The sequence below is a fragment of the Triturus cristatus genome, chromosome 3_2 (genome assembly GCF_964204655.1).
Source record: "Triturus cristatus chromosome 3_2, aTriCri1.1, whole genome shotgun sequence".
In the NCBI taxonomy this organism is placed as follows: domain Eukaryota; kingdom Metazoa; phylum Chordata; class Amphibia; order Caudata; family Salamandridae; genus Triturus; species Triturus cristatus.
In genome coordinates this window covers 842,878,734-842,898,994 of record NC_140584.1, presented here as the reverse complement: position 1 = coordinate 842,898,994, position 20,261 = coordinate 842,878,734, and the positions used below count along the sequence as shown (strand labels likewise).

Genomic DNA, 20,261 nt, shown 5'->3' with positions numbered 1-20,261 from the left:
CACCCTCAGGGTGGTGAATACTGGCGCTTTGACAATGGAGTACTGGATCCTGGCTTTCCCAGAAACATCTCAAAAGGATTTGACAAAATCCCGAATGACATTGATGCAGCATTTGCTATTCCAGCAAAAGACTACCGGAGCAGAGAGAGGGTTTATTTCTTTAAAGGTAAGGGGTGAGGTGTGGCTGAGGTTCCATGGAGAGTGCTATGGGTTCAGTTCTTGCCATGGTCTCAGAATGTTGGCATTTGACCCCACTGGCACTATATGTAAGGCTGATACACAAAGTCCTCATGAAGTCAGTGGTTACCTGGGAGCATTTGTGCGGGTTCTGTCTTGTACCGTTAGTGTCCCAGAATGCAATTGTGCGGGTTCTGTCCTGTACCGTTAGTGTCCCAGAATGCAATTGGACAACCAAATGTTCCAGTTATAATCACGCTCCCCAATGCTAGGGACGTGAGATGCCTAGGTGTTCACAGACAAGTTATAGTAGGATTGTAGGTTTGATCCTCTGATACTGTATGCCACAGTATCCACACACTATAAAAACAATGTTCAGTCCGAGCTATTGCCTTTCCAAACTATATGCCTTTTGTATACATAAGATAGATAGGGAGCAAAAATAGGAAACAACACATAACTACCCAAAATACATGATCTCTTCTTTTGGCCTCAAATATGACCCCAAATGTTACTCCAACCCTTAGAAGTTTCAATATTTACTGCTAACCTTCATAGCATAAGTGGTATTACAGTATGCAGACATCACTATGAGCAATGTCCTTTACCAGTTAAGAGTGCCACTGGATGGCAGGGGAAACTGGTGAGTATCACAAATCATTAAGTTATTGGTTTATTGAGGATTTTGTGCTCCAGTATGGGTAATAAGGGTTGTCAGATAGGGTTCAGCAGACCGGTAGCGACATTCAACCTGTCCCACAAATAGTCTTAAGTGCCTACTGGTGTCAGGGAGACAACTGATAGCTTGTGTCACCTATTGGGTATAATGTTGCTAAGGGCCTCGTACCTGGTTGTGACCACAATGTTCCATTAAAAGGGCACCTAAAGGTCTGGTGGCATCACTGCCCGCCCTATTTAAATGTTAGGATGTGTGTTAACTCTTTGTGGTTTCACACAACTGGCACACAGAGGTCACTGACCACTCAAACTGGGCATACTGTTTGAGGCCAATGTCCTTCAGTGTGGTTCTTTTACTTCTTTCGGAATGACAAGCTACGCTATTGGAAGCAACCAATCAATCAATCTGCTTCTGGGTTTGAAGACTTTGGTAGTAGGTCCTTGGGTTACTCTAAATTCATAAGTAAGTTCTCTCAAGGCTGTAAAAAAACACTCCTCCCAGCACAAGCCCTGTTTGCTCTTGTCCTTCCCTAGAGCAACCGCCCAGCCATCAGTGTTGAGGGCAGGAAGTATGCTCCCAAACTCACCTCCTCAATTAAATGGCAGGCATTGAGCCTAATTCCTCAATTTTCTTCTCACTTACTGCTCTTGAAAAAGGTCATTGGCAGGGATGCAGTGCAAAGGTCCCTTTTCAACATTTTGTCAACTTCTAGTACACAATTAAATCAATCTCAGAGTAGTTAAAAGAGACAGGGTCTTATAACCAAGTTCTGAAACCAAATATTATAAGCAAAAGTGATTAATAATCTTCATTAGCTTCCATAACAAATTCTTACTCTAAGTTTCATTTTTCTTTTGCGGAAGGCACTAAAAGGTGCACAGACTGTATCTTTGTTGAAACGTCCAGAAACATTCACGCTGCTATGACATTGACCCCATGGTTTCTCTACTTCACCATGGGTTCAGTCTTTCTTCCATTTCTACAAGTTGCCATGTAATAGTCTTTCCTCTAGTTCACCATTAGTTCCATCTGTTTTCCCTTTTTACTAATAACGATGCTCTAAATTCTGATTTATGGATTGATGCGTATTCCCAGTGAGGTCTAATATTACAAAACACACGAGTAAATCAGCTTTTCATTTAAGCCATATAGAGGAACTGATTCCCCAGAATCCATCCACCAACCATGATGGTGCAGTGATCAAATCATCATGTTATATCATAACTTTGCTTGAGTTGTGTAACCTGTTCATAGATTCAAAACCTTAAATGGGACACATTAAGCCGTATTCTGTAAACTATAGAAAAAAACTGTTTTCTCACAAGGTTCACCGCATTTTCCTCTGCTAGATTCTGCTTGTGTTCTGACTCTGAATTGAGAAATCACTAATCGGGTTTGTCATGTGAGGGAACCAATGGAAATGAGTTTTTATATGGGCATTCTATTTTTACTGTTAGGAGTTATGATAGTTTCAAAAGCTTTAAAATTATTATTTAGTTTGCAGAGTTCTAGCCATCAGTGAAAAACCTGTAGTGAATTATGGTGTGGCTAGGGTGGAAGATCAGAAACTAGGCACAGACCTCAACCAGAGGCGGTTGGAGGTCGTGTGTGACAGGTTGCTAACAGCACCAAGTGTGTGCTCTCAAGACACAGAACACAGCCGGAAGTCCAAACATGTCAGGAAGACAGCCAAACCCCAAACATACACGGTACAGAACTTAGAAGCAAAAGAGACACTGGAACAGTGGGGAAGTGTGTGTGTTCTCATGACAAAACACAGCCAGAAGTCTGAACATAACAGGAAGACAGCCAGACCACAAATATATGTGGTACAGAACTTGAAAGCAAAGTGCCGGAACATTGGGGAAGGGTTATGCCAGCCCAACCCAAGATCTGTGAACGTGTGTCCTAAGAGAGGACCAGAGACAGCACCCAAAGTCACCCAAAAGATTCTTCCTGTGAGTTAGGCAAGTTGACCAGATGTAATTTCTTTAGCAAGGGTTTGAGTGACAGTTATTTATTGGAACTTGGAAGTGAGTGACAAAGCCAACTGGTATCCAGAAGGAGAACTCTGCAGTGGAAAGCAAAGCCTCTGCTGTCTACACAAAAGATGGACTTGGATCTGCCCTAGGGGATGGTTGTGTCTAATGGCTTAGCCAGACTATGGCTCTGATTGCAAGTGCATCAGTGTTTTCGAAAACTTGCATAAACCCCTGTTTGCGCTGGGGTCGGAATTATAGGTTGGGTCCAGTAACTAAGGGGGATATTATCAAGCGGCAGCGATAATTATCGCTGGCCGCTCGTAGCGAGAACTTATTTATCGCCGGCTATCGCTGGCAATTATCGCCATGCTATCGCTGTATCAATAACGCATAGCGCAATGGCGATAATTTTACAGCGATAGCGGTGTTTTCCAAGGAACATCGCTGGTTTCCCAGCGATGTTGCATGGAAAACGGGGATAACCTTGCTGATACGACCCTGTGGTCATATCAGCATAATCCACCCCCATTGTTAGGTATAGGTAAGTCAGCATTTTAGCAGACGTAAGTTTTTGGCAAAAACCGCAATTTTCGCCAAAAACTAACGTCTGCTAAAATGCGCGGGCCTCCTTGTAATATCGCAATGTACATCTAGCGATATTTTACAAGGTAGTCGATCAGGGGTAAGCCCAGTGACGCCCACTTTGCATCTCATTAGAGATGCAAAGCGAGGCGTCGGGAAAACGGGTGCTAACATACGCTAATGCATGTTAGCACCACCTTGTAAATAGAGCGATGAAAATATCGCCGCTTTAGCGGCAAAAAGTGCGGCTAAAGCAGCGATACTGCCCTTGTTAATATGCCCCCAGGTGCGTTAAATATCTCACCCTTCATTATATTTTGGCCATTCAAACCCACCAAATTTACCAGGGGAAAAGTGTCAGGTTTATTATCATTTGATTTTTCTACATAGGGCCGAGTCTAGGGGGCAGGGTCATCGTGAGGACGGGCATAGGAGGAATGGTGGGCACTGATGCGAAGTGCGCATGTAGATTTGGCTGGCGGTCTTAAGACGGCCAAACAGACATGCGCACTGGTAGTAAATACTTTATTTCGGCCAAAGGCCATAAAAGTTTCATAGTAATACAATCATTAACAATACAATTTAAAATACATCAAGCCATATATAAAAATATTCTTAATAAAATAATCATCAGTTTCAGATAAAACAATTTGAACCAATCGCCATGACATTCTGTTATTACCACCCCAATAGATTCTCTTTTAAACTTAGATAAAAAGATTCTTATAATACAGTAAAAAAAAAAAATGACTGGATATATTGTACAATTCAAGAGACTTTCACAGTCATGAGTGCGTTAGTCCTTGAAACATCACAGCTTTAGCCCTGTTTTGCTTCTTATCAGTCCCGCTATAAACAGGTTTCGGGATTGGGCAAATATGACTTGTGGTGCAGTGTTAGCTGTCAATACCCTCAGTGCCTCTTGGCGCTTTCCGAATCCCAATGATATGCATAACGGTCAGATCCATTTCCTACTTGCCATTTCATATGCCGGGCAGAAGACTATGATATGTGTTGTATTTTCTATGGATCCTAAAGTGCCTGTCCCCTTGACCCCCCAGTTTGCTGTATGGCTCTTAGTCTATAAGATATTGTACCTTAACTTTAGATACCGAGTTCTTGCTAAGTACGGCTGTACATTGTCAAGAAGTTCTTCGCGACTCAGGTTTGGTGTAATAGTAAGGAACTGCAATGCTAACCTTCCTAATCTCGGGTCGCAGTGGAGCACATTCAGTATGTGTTGCCAATAAGTTCTCTTTAGTATATCTTTGCAACTAGATGTTAAACTGTGCGGCTCGGTCCAATATGACTGAGTCCTATCTCTATGAGCCATTTCCTTACAAATCTTAGCCAAGGTAAGGGGAGGCATGTGTCAGTGGCCAGTAATTCTCGTGCACCTTCTCTGTATGCAACTAGTTTTGGTGTTATCCACAAACGTATCCAGGAAAGCAATGGTCATAGAGTTGTGAGATGCCCTATGCGCCTGATATTTAAATCGTGGAACATTGAGATAAGTGTTGTTGATGAGGGTAGCCCCAATAGTCTTCTTGCAAATTTATTTTCCCTGATTGTTAGTTGTTTAGTTTCACTAGTGCCCCATAGCTCTGATCCATACAGTGCTGCCGCCTGGGCCTTGCATTTATATAGCTCGAGCGCTGGTGTCACTGGTTTGCTTGAGGACAAAATATACTTCTTGAGGACTACCCCTATCCCCTGGGCCAACCTTAGTGCTGAGTGATTGACTTGCTGTTTCCATGCTAATTTGGAGTCTAGTAGAATGCCCAAATAAGTAAAATTAGTGGCATGTTCTATTCACTGATTACTCAACGTAAAGTTATTTCTAAAACCCTTATGTTGGTTTATGGCCATATACTTGGTTTTACTGGTGTTTATTTCTAGGCCTTTTACATTGCAATATCTGTTAAAATCATCCTTCAAGTTTTGTAATCCCTTTGGAGTCTGGGAAATCAAGATAGTATCATCTGCGAACAGCAGCGCCGGTACCAAGTTTCTGTTCAATTTGGGAGGGTTAGTTGCAGTTTTTTGAAGGTGGTTTACCACGTCATTGATGTAGAGTGAGAACAGGGTGGGAGCAAGTACGCATCCCTGTTTCACTCCTCTGTCTATTGGGATTGGTTTTGTGAGTTCCCCATTCATGTCCCAACGGACTCTAGCATAGTTTTCATTGTGCAGCGTTTTTATCTGTGTTAATAGGCTGGGGAGAACCTTTTGTGTTTTTTAGTGAGTCTCATAGTAAGCATCTAGGTAAAAGGTAAAAGGTCAAAAGTTGCCCTCGCTACTTAGTCCTTGCCCCCGCATGCTATTCTAAGATTTTCTTGGTTCTTCTACACTCTGTTGTATACCAAGGATTTGCTTTTGGTCCATACTTAGAATTGGGTTTCGATTTCTTCCTGTGTGTTTTTGGTGAGAAAAGGCTCTAGCTTTGCAACTAAAAGAGTGTGTATTGGTATTACAGGCAGTTCGCTTGTCTCTAGATTGGCGCTCACTACCTCCGCAAAGGTGTTGTAGATACTTGTCACTAGCTGAATATTACCTGTGACCTTAGGTCACTTAATAGATCTTCAATTGTTTCCCACTAGGGGATATACATTTTGCATGCAAGTATCGGGTTGGTCATCCCCTACTATCTAACCTGTTACTTCCAGACAAAGTGGTAGATGGTCACTGTCCTCCCTCGCCTCTATTCGGAAGCTCACTAAACTGCTCCAGCTGTGCATGCTGTGCATTATATAATCTATTCTCGACTGTGAGCTACCGCGTTTAAAAGTGTTGCGAGGCTTTCTCATCCCAGTTGCTAAATATCCTCCAGTTACATGACCTTAAGTGATGTTCTATGGTGAGCTGCTGTAGTATGTCAAGATCATGACATACTCTTTTAATCTCTCAGTTTTCTATTGGTTGATAGGTTAAGATTGTTAGCTGTGTCATCTGTGATGTCACAGAACTCACAGAACTCTATGTGAAATGTTCATATGTAAACTGGTTCAGAGATCGTTTGTCCCAGCTTCTGGATGGATGGGATCCTTTTCTATGGATTAAACTTACTACTATTTACCTGCCTGTTTCCTGCTATCTTTCTTAAGAGAGGATTCTACACCTGCTTATCTGTAATGCAGCGTTAGTGCAAGGTTTTGGTGGTCCAGCTTGTAGTTGAGGCAACCCCATGGCCATATCCGCTTCCTCTGTTGAATTTTCTAATTCGTTTAGTGGCTCGTAGGTGAAATTGAAATCCCCACATACGATCACAGTGTTGCTAGGATCTACATGGTCCAGGGAGCTACCTAGTATATTAATGGTCTCAGAATTTAGATTGTGCCTGATTGGTCTGTTATAGGTGTTAAACAAATATATTTTTTCATTGTTGTCATCTAGGTACACTGCCTATAGGTCTGGGGAGTCTATAATGTAGTAGTTTGATCGCATCCCCAATGTTATTTTAATCCATATAACAAGGCCCCCAGATGGTCTTCCTCGCTGTGATGGAATAGCATTCTTGTGGTACGTTTTATATCCTAACTTAATTGGCCGGATAAGTGACCATGTCTCCTGGAAAAGGTAGATATGAAATGTATCTATGTAGCTATGCCAATCCGGGTCATCAGGTTTTTGTTTTTATCCGGCAACATTCCAGGATACTATATCTATGGGTGTTTGTCCTTGCGCATGTATTTTCTATGTTAAAGTGTTATAATCTATAGTGGAAGGCACACCCACACAGCGTGGCACACCCTCCAGCCCACTAAGACTACTAGCAGCGCTACTTGCGCCTACAGCAAGTAGGGGACCGTTTTCATTTGGGTTAGGCACTTTCTGTTGGAGCCTGTCACTAAAGCTAGTGTCACCCTGGGAAGAAGGGGGCGGGGTGTGGTCTGGAGGGCTGGTAGGCTTCCTCCAGGAGTCAGTTGTTATGTTTTAAGCTGGATCTGCTAAGTCTACCATCCAATGTTAGGAACGGAGTTGGCATGTGAGGAATAGAACGCCTGAATTTAATAGAGTAAGAGTCAGGGGGACAAGTGCGGAATTCTAGGGCAAGGAGATTTTCAGACAAATCTGATCCTTTTACTATCAACTCGATGCAATCTGATAGTTGACCTGGTGATTTACATCTACGTGCCCTAATAATGTTGTCTCGAATTACCGAGGAACAGCCCCTAACATAGAGGATCCAGTGGATCACTTTATTGATCAAGGAGTCTTCCCGCTAAAATCCCTGTCTCGCGCCAAATGGGAACGTTGATCATGAAAATTTTGTTGACGAGTGGCAAGCGAGGAGGGACTGAATGTGATAGGGGGTTCCTGCAATGATGGGATAATGACTGGCTTTGGGACAGATTGCGGATCCTCTGGAGATTGCGGGAACCATGCGCACCTACTCGATTGAATGGGCGGTTAACAGGATTAGCATTAAGGTAGGGAAGTGTTTGAGTGTGGGGAACAGCAGCTGCTAACAGTAGCTGTGGGGGCCCATGATTGCGGATTATCCCTTGGCTGGTGTTTGGCCGATAAGGCTGAGAGTGACTGCTTAAGCCTTGTGTTGCCGACTGTAGTTGCTGTACTAGAACACCCGCCTCCTGTGTGGCTGGAGATGCGGGTGGAAGACCAATGTGTAGCATGGATTTAACTAGTGCAGTGAGCCCATCGATCATCACTCTGAGAGACCCTCCTTCAGCCCTCAGATCGTTAATAAGCTGGTGGATGCTTGAGTCCAGGGGTTCTAAATTTGGAGCAACTGTGATCGCATCCGAGGACTCGGGCCCATACTGGGATTGATCTTCCGTGGCTTTTTCGGATAAGGCAATTAGAGGGGTAAACCTATTAGTGCAAGGGATACTGGAATCTACCTGTGGTGATGTGCTATAGGAAGTTTTGGGAGAGCTCGGGTTGGTGTTAAGATTACAAGTGGCAGGGGGAGAGTGGATCCCAGCTGTGTGTGTTAAGTCCTCCTTGTTTTGTGCACGGGCCTCCCTGGGAAATGTGTTTTTGAACATAGCTGGGATTACAGGGGCACAATTGTCGCTAGTAGTAATTCATGTGGCATGGGGTTTGTTAGTTGAAGTTGGAGGAGGAGTGGGTGGAGATGGAGATCCTGCGTCTAGTATATCTTCACACTCACTTATCATATTATCAATGCAATCTAGAACGCAGTTACTATCTGGGTGTTGTAAGGCTTTCTAGACCTTTTTCCCTTTCCCAGATTGCGCACCACCCGTACCGTCCATAGATTTTCTCCTCCCCATATCCCAGTTCTCAGGAGGCTCAAGGAGCGTCGCCCAGGGTGTGTTAGAACAGTTATAGTATAAATCCTACTCAACTTAATCAAGCAACCTAATGCAGCAATGAAGTGGTAATAATTACAACCAGTCCAGCACTTGCCTATTCAAACTGGAAAGAGGTGCTAGAAGTGAGAAGAAGCCCAACCCTGGCAGGTGATTTAGAAAATATTTGGGGAGGTGTGGCTACACTAACTGGGAGCTCTCTCCCTGTAGTGGTAGCAGAGATTAACAAAGTTTAAGCTCACACAAGCTCCCCCGGCACACTGCTGCTACATAAGATGAATGGCTGTTTTGATCACTGGACAGCACCCAGTGTCCCAATTTGTCCCCCAATTGACCTACGAACAAAGTCCTTTCAGGAACTCTACGATGAATCAGTAGGAATAGTGAAAATTGGCAGTACTTGGTGGTTTTTGTGACAATGTCCTAATTCTTAACTTGGACCGAAACCGCCAGGTGGGAATAGCAAAGCGACACAGTACCTCATGCATGCGTGGTCATCACAGAGGTTCCAGTAACCAGACGTAAGCAGGGTGGCCCTGCCCTGCCTCTTCATGGCAATAATGAGCAAGGATTGGCCCGGGCCTTGCCCGGGCACGGCCTGTGCGCGTCCCGTGCTGTGGGAGCCCGCGACGATTTTTAAAGTGCCTCCTGGTGCTGCTAATGACGTGGGCGGCAACAGGCCGCATTAGAACCTGGGTCTTGCGGTCCTGACCCTGTCCTGGTCCCAATGTGAGAAACAGGTATGGTGGCATTAAACGGGCGTCCCACACTGCGGGAGAACGCGACGATTTTTAAAGCGCCTACTGGTGCTGCTAATGACGTGGGTGGAAATGGGCCGCTGTGGAACCTGGGTCTTGCGGTCATGACTCTGTCCTGGTCCCGGTGTGAGCAGCAGGTATGGTGGCAGTAAACATGATTCCGTGTTGGCTGGGTCAGGGCAGACGGAGTATGATTCCGATCAGAGGGCTGTGCAGACTGAATGCCACCTAGAGCAGACACAGCTACTATTTTCCCTGCAGCAATAGACATGGCTTGCAAACATTGAGACCCATCACGTAATGGACAGAACTAAGAATGGCACACTGAAGGTAGAACTCTTTTTGGGACTCTTTACACTGCAGAAACCCTCATCCTTTTCTCCTGCTGGGGTACATGTTGGGATTTGCACTGTAGATAGTAATGCCTGTCTCACAGGGCTGTTTTAAGTTAGCATTGGTTGTCCCACCCAGTCATGGAAGTTACTTTACTGACTGTATAGCATAAAATTGCCCTCTCAGTTTTTGTGTACAGTATTGTACTGTGAAGAAGAAAAGTACATTTTCTCTTACATAAAAGCGCCGGCTGGAAAATTATTTCGATACAACTTGTTGGAACAGGAAAGTCTCCTGCATGGTAAATTTGGTATGTTCTGCAAAGAGTGGCCAACTGATGGTAAATCTAGTTTCCTGAATTTTATTTTGGTGCTGGCGTCATGCTAATCCAGCATGTGTGCAGAGACCAAGGTCTGTCTCCTAATAATGCGAGATCCAGCACCTGGCCTGTGACCTGGAAGGGTGCAGCAAGCTTGCCCCCAAAGTAGACAGAGGAAAACTGTCCCTATCTAGGGTTTAGCACACAAAGCAGCGGTGGCAGCGTAGAGTGTTTTATTTAAATCCTTAGTGTGACCAGACATTTTTATCGGTGTAAGTGGGAGTATAGCCTACTGACTCCCTCTCATGTAAATGTCTGCTGTTATTTGAAACCAAGAACCTTGCACTGGTATCCTGTGTGTATGTCAAGTGCATGTACTTCTATAGTTGCATGTAATACATGTAGGGTAGGACTGTGTGTGTCTGAGTCTTAGTGCTGAAGCCAGTGGGATCAACTTTGAATGTCTCATGTTTGGTATGGCAGAAGAATGAGGATGAGGGCAGCTTCCCCAGACAGTGGAAGTGCATGGCCTACATTCCTGTGACTGGAGGGGGGAGTCAGACACTGAAGTGAGGAAGATTGAGGCAGTGCTACTTCCACAAATTCTACAAAGACTTTGTTAGCAAGGAGCTACTGTTTATTTCTTCATGAGTACTGCCATTAGGGTGATGGTAGGGGTGAGATTGCAATTCCTGTTTCCAAAGTGGGGACGTTTCTAGGTCAGGTTTGCCCTTTTTCTGTCCCTAATTGCTCCTCAGCATGGTTGATGACAGCCATGTGGAGATAGGTTACACTTACTGGTGCCTAAGTTGTTTATGTGGTAGCCGATCTTGGAGGTAACCCAACTGCCACCTGCTGTGAGGACTATCACTCTACACAATGGGAACATCTGAATAGCAGCATGAGAAGGACACTTGAAATATAACTACCCCAAACTAGTTCTGAAGTTTGATAGCATGGATCCACATGCCCTGCCTCAACAATGTGTAAAATAGGTTGATCCACACCCCCCTAATTTGTTCCTGTTCCAAGTTCTTCATGACTAAAAAAGGGTGGGCTCCACAGAGTTCACAGAAGACGCAAGAGATTGCTTTTTGACCAGGGCTCGTGTCTGCCTGACAGCTAGTTTCCCAGAGGTGAGGAAACATCACTTGAAGTCTGTACTTTCTGTTGGAGTAAGTGAGGGTCTGCTAGAAGCCTGCCTGGTGAGAGAGGGAAGGAGTTTGCCCAGCCCTGCTAGAGAAGACTGTCCATGGAGAGAAGCCCAGAGAGTACCTAGACTGGGAAACACTCAATGAAAGAGGACGCGTGAGAGAGGGCCCAGTGGTGACCCATGCTGCAAGTGGGCACACATTACTGTCTCTGCAGTTCCCAATGAGAGTACTCAAAGACTGCCAGAGATCAACACCTGTGTACCCCCTGGTGCCTGCTCGGAGCTGCCATTAGGTGTTGCCACAACTGATCGGCCTACATCGACCACACATTGGCTGAGATGGAGATTGCAACTGCCTTGCTGTAGGATCTGTATTCATCAGGCTGGATGACGCAACTGCCAAGACACCAAGATTTCTAGGCCATCAGCCACTGAGCCATGCTTGATATTTCCTGACAGAAAGCTGCATTGACCTAAGACATGGATGGACTCAAACCCCCCCATCGACTGTTAAGGAAGCTAGGAATGAGTACTACAATGCCCTGACTCGAGCGCAAAAGACTTGAGACTGCCCACGGCTACTGCGGGGTACGATAAAAGTGACTGATTAAGCATTAAACCTGTGGAAATATTAACTTCACCTTAGCCTAATTCATGACTTTCCTAGAGACTACTTGGGAACTATAATGCATTGGGTCACTCTGGTGGAAACAGAGCATTGGGTAGAGTAAGAGGGGTAACATCTACAAGGGATGTAAAATCGTGATCAGAAGCAACACCCTGCATCTTCAAATTGGATTGTGTACTATTTAGTTCTGCTGTGTAAATTAAAAGTACATAAATTAGATTGTGCACTATTAAGTTCTGTAGTGTGATTAAAAGTACTTTTACCAAAAAGTCAAGTACTGGGCTGGACATTGATTTATCGTGTCTGTTGGCTGACTGTTGAGTTCTGAGCTCATGCCCCCAAAGCTACCTCCCTGAGAAGACAGTATGCCCTTGTTACCCTGAGAGCCAAGTGCAGAAGGGTTGTACTTGACTGAGTTTGCAGAGCTACAGTGGGACAGGCCCAGAGCATAGGTAGCAAACAACCTTAACCGCTACAGTTGGGGCCCAGTCACCCATCTGCCTTCTGCCCCCGAACAGGGTCCAATACTACTAATAAAAGGTTAATTGAGTTCTAAGTCTCTAGCTTCTCACCACCTTCCTATTTAAGCCTTGGACAGTCAACTTCGCTACTCTAAAGACAAAGCACTGAAGGGATGTATTTGATGCTCCAATGGTGTTTCCAACAGTAGGGTAAAGCTCAAAGTAAAAGGCTCTTATTAATAGAAGTTGATGTAATAACCCGTGATTGACCTGGGACTCCTGAAATAGTCCCCTCACATATACATACTTATTTTGTGTGTGCAACTAGTTCTTCCATTGTGGGAAGACACAGACTGCAGTTGGTTTGATAGTGTTCACGATAAAGGAGTCCTTTGATTTTTTCTGTTACCTTATTTTTTATATACATATTAGGTGCAGCAAAGGTCTTCTACCCACTTTCTGTCTTATTTATTAAACACTGGGGTATATTTACAAGGGCTTATATTCACAGGAACGTCACTTTTTGTGACATTCCTTTGGCGATAAACCCTTTGCTTTATTTACAAGGCAGCGTTAAATTATTCAACGTGGCTTAACGCCACCTTGTAAATAAGGCCCCTTTTCATGCTACACTTAGCGTGAAAAGGGGTAGCCCATTTTTGTTCGGCCGCAATACCCATTGATTTTGAAGCTGCCCCCTATTTATAAGGGTGGCGTATATATGCAGCAGCACCAAAATTAAGACCAGTGAAAACCTGGTTTTAACATAGTGAAACGAGGAGAAATGTTTAATTTCTCCCCGTTTTTGCATTGGGCAGCACACATAGAAACGGCAAATCGCTATGAATGATTGTTTATGTGCAGGAAGGTGTCCCTTCCTGCACATAAGCAATAATTCCCTGAACGCAGGCACCTTTGCACAGTGGTGCAAGGGTGCCGGCGTTGAAGCTAGTCAGCAGAGTTTAGCGTCAGCGGTAGGCAAAACGCAGGGATGTGCCGTACCATTGTAAATGCATCGCATCCCTGCATTTTCAGAATGGAGGAGTGTGGACTAAGCAATTTTTGCTTAACGCCTGCTATTCACTTGTAAATATACCCCGCTGTGTGGGTACTTGGGCGATGCAACACAATTTAGTGCTCCAGCTGTGGGCCTTTAAAATGGTTAGTATGCAGACACAAGGGCTTATTTAGAAGCCCTTTGCACCGCCAGTGCGTCACTTTTGACATGAGAAAAAATGACATACCAGCAGCGCAAGGGGCTTGTAAATAAGCCCCGCAGTTTTTTGCGTTGCATTGCGCAAGCGACCAACTCAAAACTTTTGTTGATAAAGGCCTTGGTTCCTTATTAAGGCAGTGTTTGGTACCTCTGTATCACCTTTCACAAGGGGTGCTGACTCTTTGATGACCCACATTTTATTTATGGTGTCAATAGGATGTCAGGGCTGCTTTGAGATAGACCAGTTCCTGGTTCATGTATTCATGCTACGTGTTCACCATGACGGACAGACAGATCGACGTGAGCTGTGTGTGTTCTCTGTTCTCAGGTTCCCGATACTGGGAGTATGAATTCAAGCAGCAGCCGAGCCTGGGGGACTGCAGGGGCAGCTCCCCCTCACTGGCATTTACCCAATACGCGCTAATGCAGATGGAGGATGACTGGAGCCAGTTCTTCCAGCGCCTCTTTGGAGGCTCAAAAAACAGTAAGTGTGAAAACACACCTTTGCCACGTGCAAGTACACACATCATGCACAGGTGGAGATACGGCATGTCTTGTACGCAGTCCCAACCTTCACAAACCTTCGGGCAAAAATTCTCCAACATATACAAACCTTGCAAACATATATCTCACATATAAATGCCATTATATGGAAATGCAAAGGCTATTGACACAGACAGGCACACATCTCATGCACGGACCCCTTGTATCTGGGACTTCAGGGGTTTCAGTACCACATCTCAGAAGCTAGGTGCAGGTAACCAGGTTTCCTGCAGGCTGCGTGATGGAATTTTTGGGAAACGAAAGGGCATATGTACAAGCCCCTATCGCCACAGGAACGTTACTTTTTCCGACGTTCCTGTGGCGATAGGGGCCTCGCCTTATTATCAAGGCGGTGATAAGCCACTTCATGTGGTTTAACGCTGCCTTGTGAATAAGGCACCCTTTCACGCTATACTTAGCGTGAAAGGGGTGGGCAATGGTTGTTGCAGTGGGCGTTCCGCAGCAACACCAATTGATTTTGACGCTGCCCCCTATTTACAAGGGTGGCGTAAATATAGGGCAGTGCCAAAATTAAGACCAGGGAAAAGCTGGTCTAAACATGCGGAATGATGAGAAATGCTTTATTTCTCCTAGTATTTGCTGTTTCTATGTATACTGTATTGTGCAGCACACATAAAAACAGCAAAACCCCATGTATGGTTGTTTATGTGCAGGAAGGTGTCACAATTCAAGCAGCCTTGCACTATGGGTAAGTAAATCAGTAACAGGAATATTCCACATTTAAGTGGGGAATAAAGAAGAAAAAAGGCTGTAGTAAGGAATAGAACGAGGTATTATCTGAGGTAGAAAGGTATTGAAGAAAGCCAGAAGTCATCATGAGGCTTGCAGGAACTAGTTTGGAAATGTCAAGGGCTTGTGTTTAAAAGGTTAATCTCCTTTCAGGAGTGTTGCAATTGTTTTAAAGCTCCTCATAAAGCATAACAGTGTATGGAACTAACCTCAGTACATGGATATAACTGCTTCGCTCAGCTTACCTGAAAGTGTCACACATAAGCACATTGCAAACATAAAAACGTCACACATAACCTCACCCAAAACTTGACAGCTATGATGACCCAGGACTCTGAATCCAGAGAGTAAAGCCATGTTCAAGCACCATTAGTATCACTGACCCTCATAGTGCATCATTTTCCTGTATTCCCAGAAGGGGCCAGCAAGCCCTTGTCCATCAGCCGAGCATGGCGAGGTCTTCCCAGTAACCTGGATGCAGCCGTAGCTGGGAGGCTCTACCTGCCACAGCCAAGCAAGCAAAACAGCCGGAGCTGGAGGAGGAAGTCCCGCAGGAACCGGCGGACCCGCCGGAGATATCAGCTGAGGAAAAGAAAGCCCTCTTCCAGCTTCTTCGATTGGATGTCGGAGGAGGACGAGGATGACACTGATTTCGACCCCGACTGGATCATGCCTGTCGCCCCGCGCTGCCAACCTGTCCAGAGCGTCTACTTCTTCAAGAACGGTACAGGCGAGGAGTTTTTTTATGCATGCAGTGTTCCTGCCATTGTATTGTGTGTGCAGAGAGTGCTTGATAGCCACTGTGAGTGCTTAGTTTGTAAAAAACCATTAGTGCCAGGGCCCTCGTCAGGAGGCCACGGCACTTGCGCCATTGCCCCAGCCATGCTGCCAATGACAATACCAGCTCAGCTACTAACCATCACACTCTCAGGCCTCCAAAGGTATAAGAACAGCTTGTGTGGGAGTTATCAGTTATTGTTAATGTATATTCGATTCATAAATAGTTGTTGTGCTCATCCAGTGGCGGCTAGTAGGGAACAGTGGCGTGGGGGTGGTTAGTGGAATAGGCAAAAAAAAGAAAGAAAGAAAAGAAAACTTACCTGGAGGTCGCTGTCACAGCTGCCGCTTCTCCTCCAGCAGGAAACACCCAGCCTCCCAGAATCCCCTGACCAATCACAACGCTTCTTTAAGCAGCGTTTTGATTGGTCTGAGTGCAGTGGTTCGTTGCTCAGAGAGGGACTGGGAGGATGTGCATGTTCTCCATCCAGGCTGTGCTATACAGCTGGTAGGGGAACATGCAAAGCGCGCATGACGGTTTGCCAGGCCCGAGACCTATTGCGAGTCTCCTGCCTCAGTCTGGCATTTATGCACAGAGTACCCTGTTGTGTTGCACGCCCCACCTAAACAGGACACAGACTCAGCAGTTGCAGTTAGCCATGTCTCCCCACACAAGCTGCAGGGCAGACCCTTTATTAGTTACCTGAGGTCACTGGGGCTGTATATCTCCCCCTAAGGGTCAAACCCACATCATTCCCCCATCACAGGTACCGCGATTGGTCAATGCTACATTCCTCCCCAAAATGCAAATGATGAAAATCAGTAACTATTTGCACACAACTATTCAAGTCTCTGAGCTACCACACATTGACTGTCAATTTCACAAAATCACGGTACCTCTGCAAAAGGGCATGATCTGCACAGGGGTTGTACCATGGATGACCTCCTCTCCTGTGTGACTCCGACATTGGTTCTTTAGACGGCCCTCCCACTGGGTTGGTGCCTTTAGGTGTGGGGAAAACAGCTCTGTTATAGCTGCTGGGGGCAAACTTGCAGGTATCTCACACCCTCAGACAGTCCCCAAGTATATCCCACCATCGGGGAACCTCTAAGGTCTTAAGGGGTTATTAGCCCTCTTCGGTCCTGGAGGATTAGTGCTTTTGCTTGACAACGTTAAATAACAAAATGTTCCGCTTGATGTCCTCAGCCCCTCCGGTCACCATGGTGCCCCATATCCAGGTGACTCTTCAAGGGATACATTCAAACGGGAGCCGGGACTTGCTCCGCAGGGACCAGTCTTTGGCAAGCACCAGCTCACCCACTTGCAGTGTTCTTTAACTTGTTAGGTGATACCTGTTGGCATGATCATTCTGCTCCTCGCTGCATTAGTGGGCCTAGTCACCAGGTAGTTGTTCCGGGCACCACTCCAGATGGTGTGAGATTGTGTCTACTACTTGATGCCTCTTGCAGGCCAGGCTTGAGGCGTGTCACATGGTGAGAATGTCTGTACTCCCTCAAAAAGGACTGAATGGTTCACTTCAGATTGTGGTTGATGGCTTGGGCTATAGGACAGGGTGTGCATGACTCGTTCGGCCTCACGATTAGTTTGGGGCCACCTGGGAATGATCTTCCGATGCCTTGCACCTAGCGATCTGAATTAGTCTGCCATCACTTTCTCCTGGAATGACAGACCGTTGTCTGTCTGGATCTCACCGCTTAGCCCATGAGTTGCCATGTTCTTTTAAAACTTCAGAACCACTTCATTAGCAGAAGTGATGGACAATGGTTGGCCATGGTTGGATGTCTCCTAGTCGCTCCTGGTGGGGTCTGGGTGATTTTCTGCCCAGTAATAGGTAGGCCCAGTGTGCAGGTGCAGCTTTGCCAAATTTCACAAATGACCTCTTAGGTCTACAAGGGTGCGTACCTTGGTGGGTTGCTGTGTGCACTGGCTCTTCCTGGTGGGCTCACTTCAAAGGTGCTGTGGTGCTTGATTGGTGACCACCCTCAGTGTGTTGTAGAGCCTCTCATGCCCCTGCAATGTGTTGGCTGCTGTTTGAGGATAATGCAGGTGAGCATGGCTCAGAATGAGCGTTTAGCTTCCATCTTTCTTGAGGGACTACTGTCCAATAAGTTGCACGGACCACCACTACTCACTTGTGCCCTTTTCTTTTGTGTCACCCAGTGCACCTAAACAGGATGCCAACACAATTGTTGTGGTTAGCCACATCTGGGTAACAGCCTTTATGCCACGGATCGAACCACGCTGTGCCTTAACAGCGTGGTCCGAACCACAAATGCATCGTTAAAATGCATTCCTTTACCAAGCAAGTTATTACAGCGACTTACCTTAAGGAACGCGTTGTTGGATTGATGTTGGACTTTAAGTCCAACACTTTCCCTACAGTTGCACAGACTGGAGATGGAATAGTAAGGTATACTATTCCAACTCCAGTGCTCTCCCTAAAGCAAATCTTTGTAAAAAACTTGCGTTGTAACGGAATGCATTGTAAAGACGCATTCGTTGTTTGGACCACGTTATTAAGGCAGGTGAGATTAACACCTGCATGGTTCCGACATACAACCCTACATCTGTCAGCACAAGCCGCTGGGCATACCTGTTGTCGTTTACCTGCGACACCTAGGCTAGATCATGTACAACTCCATCAAAGGGGCAAACCTCAGACCATTCCCCCATAAGAAATATTGCAATTGCACAATACTACATACCCACTCCTTCTACTTTGTTTTGTTCATCGGACATCCAGTCACTGCTTTAAGGGAGCTGATGGCGCTCATGTGCATGCTTACACTAATGGAACACTTTGCCGGGTAAATAGAAAGAGAAACTCCCATGCATTGGTCGGTGTAAAAGTGTAGCAATATACTGAGTAGTGTGCTTTCTTTGTGCAAGACAACTATTTTACAAGTACCTGAACTATCTTTAAGGTTCAATCCAGCAAAAGTAAATGGGGGGTGCTATGAAAAATTGTCTGGTAACAGTTAGTAGGCGTGCCATGGCCTCTAACAGAAGCAAGGAAAATGGGCCCCTTTCTCCTTAGCTGAATTGTTAAATGCAGCCATAATTTGAGCGCAGTGGGACCTTCACATGCCTGTGCCTTAGTTGCATTGCATCTGCTGCATTAATGATAGCTGTGCCTATGGTGCGTGGCAAGAAATATCGCAGCAGAGCATTGTGGTTGCAGCTTCAAGTCTCATATCCATGCACAGTGCTCCCATCATCGTGTTCCTATCCTTCTAAGGAAATGAGGCGCCCAGGTATGTTGGAAATTGACAAGGTGGAGAGTGCGTTGAAACAAGTAGTTCCAGGTCACCAAAGAAAGTGACAGAATAAACAGAGAAAGATCTCTGCTCCTCTACTTCGCTGGAGAGGATGTGCACAAAGTGTTGTATGCATTTCTCTACACTGGTGAGGATAATGTCTTCACCTCATACTTCATCCCACGAGGGAACATTGACTGCCAGTGTTTCAGGCTGAGGCATGCTAAACAGATGGAGGAGGAATCAATCAACATACTTCATGCCTGGCTCTGAGACTATACCAGGGGCTGGTAACAAACAGTGCCCCGAGGGCGCAATGGGAGTGTGCGCCCTTTTTCTGTATCCCTGGAGCACTGTAGTATTGCAGAAGAACACACAGATGCTTGTCACCCTTTTCTGTAATACAGCTAGCACTGATGCACATAGAGCTCCAGCACTATCCTTAGGGGCATCACCTCTTTAGCATGGGGGCATGGCCCCACATCCTTTGTTGGACCACAGATACCTTAGAGCAAGAGGTCCCAATAATTCGGGCAGATCAAGACCAGAAACCATAGGGCTCCCGAATCCATTAGTAGGATATACCAATGCATCAATCCTTGAGGTCTGTCAGGTCCATTGACTGTGAGGTAAGGCCCATACCTCCCTAACACACACACACGCACACACTGTAATCTCAACACATAGGTACTTCATTGCAGGAATCCTCGCTTGGTTATGGTACACTTGCACCTTCCTAGGTTTGTTTATCCGCGGGAGGGAATGACCACTTCCTTGTGGTTAGTGCTGCCACTCAAGGGAGACAGAAATACCAAGGGCTAAATGTACATATAATTCTGTTGAGTGGGGACTCTTTTTTTCAGTTTAAAAAGGCTTTATTTGATATAAGAAAGACTATGATATAACATAATACAAATAATACGGGAACAGCATTATATAATTATAAAAGGATAATAATACATCATATACGGGGATAAGGAGGGAAGGAAGAGAAAAGGGAGAGGGGAGGGAGGGAACAATAACAATTGTAAGAAAAAATAAAAATAAAAAAAAAAGTATTACATAAAAGTTCTCAATGCATTAGTATAGCACATAATAATTAAATACAGGGAAATAAGGCAACAATGGTTGTAAAATGCAAGGTGGTGTTGTTATATCTTCCATGAAGGGAGCCAATGAAAAAAGGTTATCAACAGATACATCTAAAAAGGTTGTAACAATTAACCAGAGGGAAGCCTCCTTTAAGCGGAAGCGAAATAGGATATACATAAGTTCTATCTAACCTTATTCCTTTCTTAAGTTTAATCATGGAGAAACACAATGCACA

At 45.2% G+C, this 20,261-nt stretch overlaps 1 protein-coding gene across 1 annotated transcript in view; it reads left to right on the top strand.

Annotated features, from left to right (window-relative positions):
• VTN (vitronectin) overlaps nucleotides 1–20,261 on the top strand; it is a 59,529-nt gene that overhangs the window by 33,795 nt on the left and 5,473 nt on the right. Inside the window, exons 5-7 of the mRNA XM_085649104.1 lie at nucleotides 10–166; nucleotides 13,914–14,069; nucleotides 15,294–15,602. Of these exons, the coding sequence (XP_085505230.1) occupies nucleotides 10–166; nucleotides 13,914–14,069; nucleotides 15,294–15,602 (622 nt within the window). The remainder of the gene's footprint in view (nucleotides 1–9; nucleotides 167–13,913; nucleotides 14,070–15,293; nucleotides 15,603–20,261) is intronic.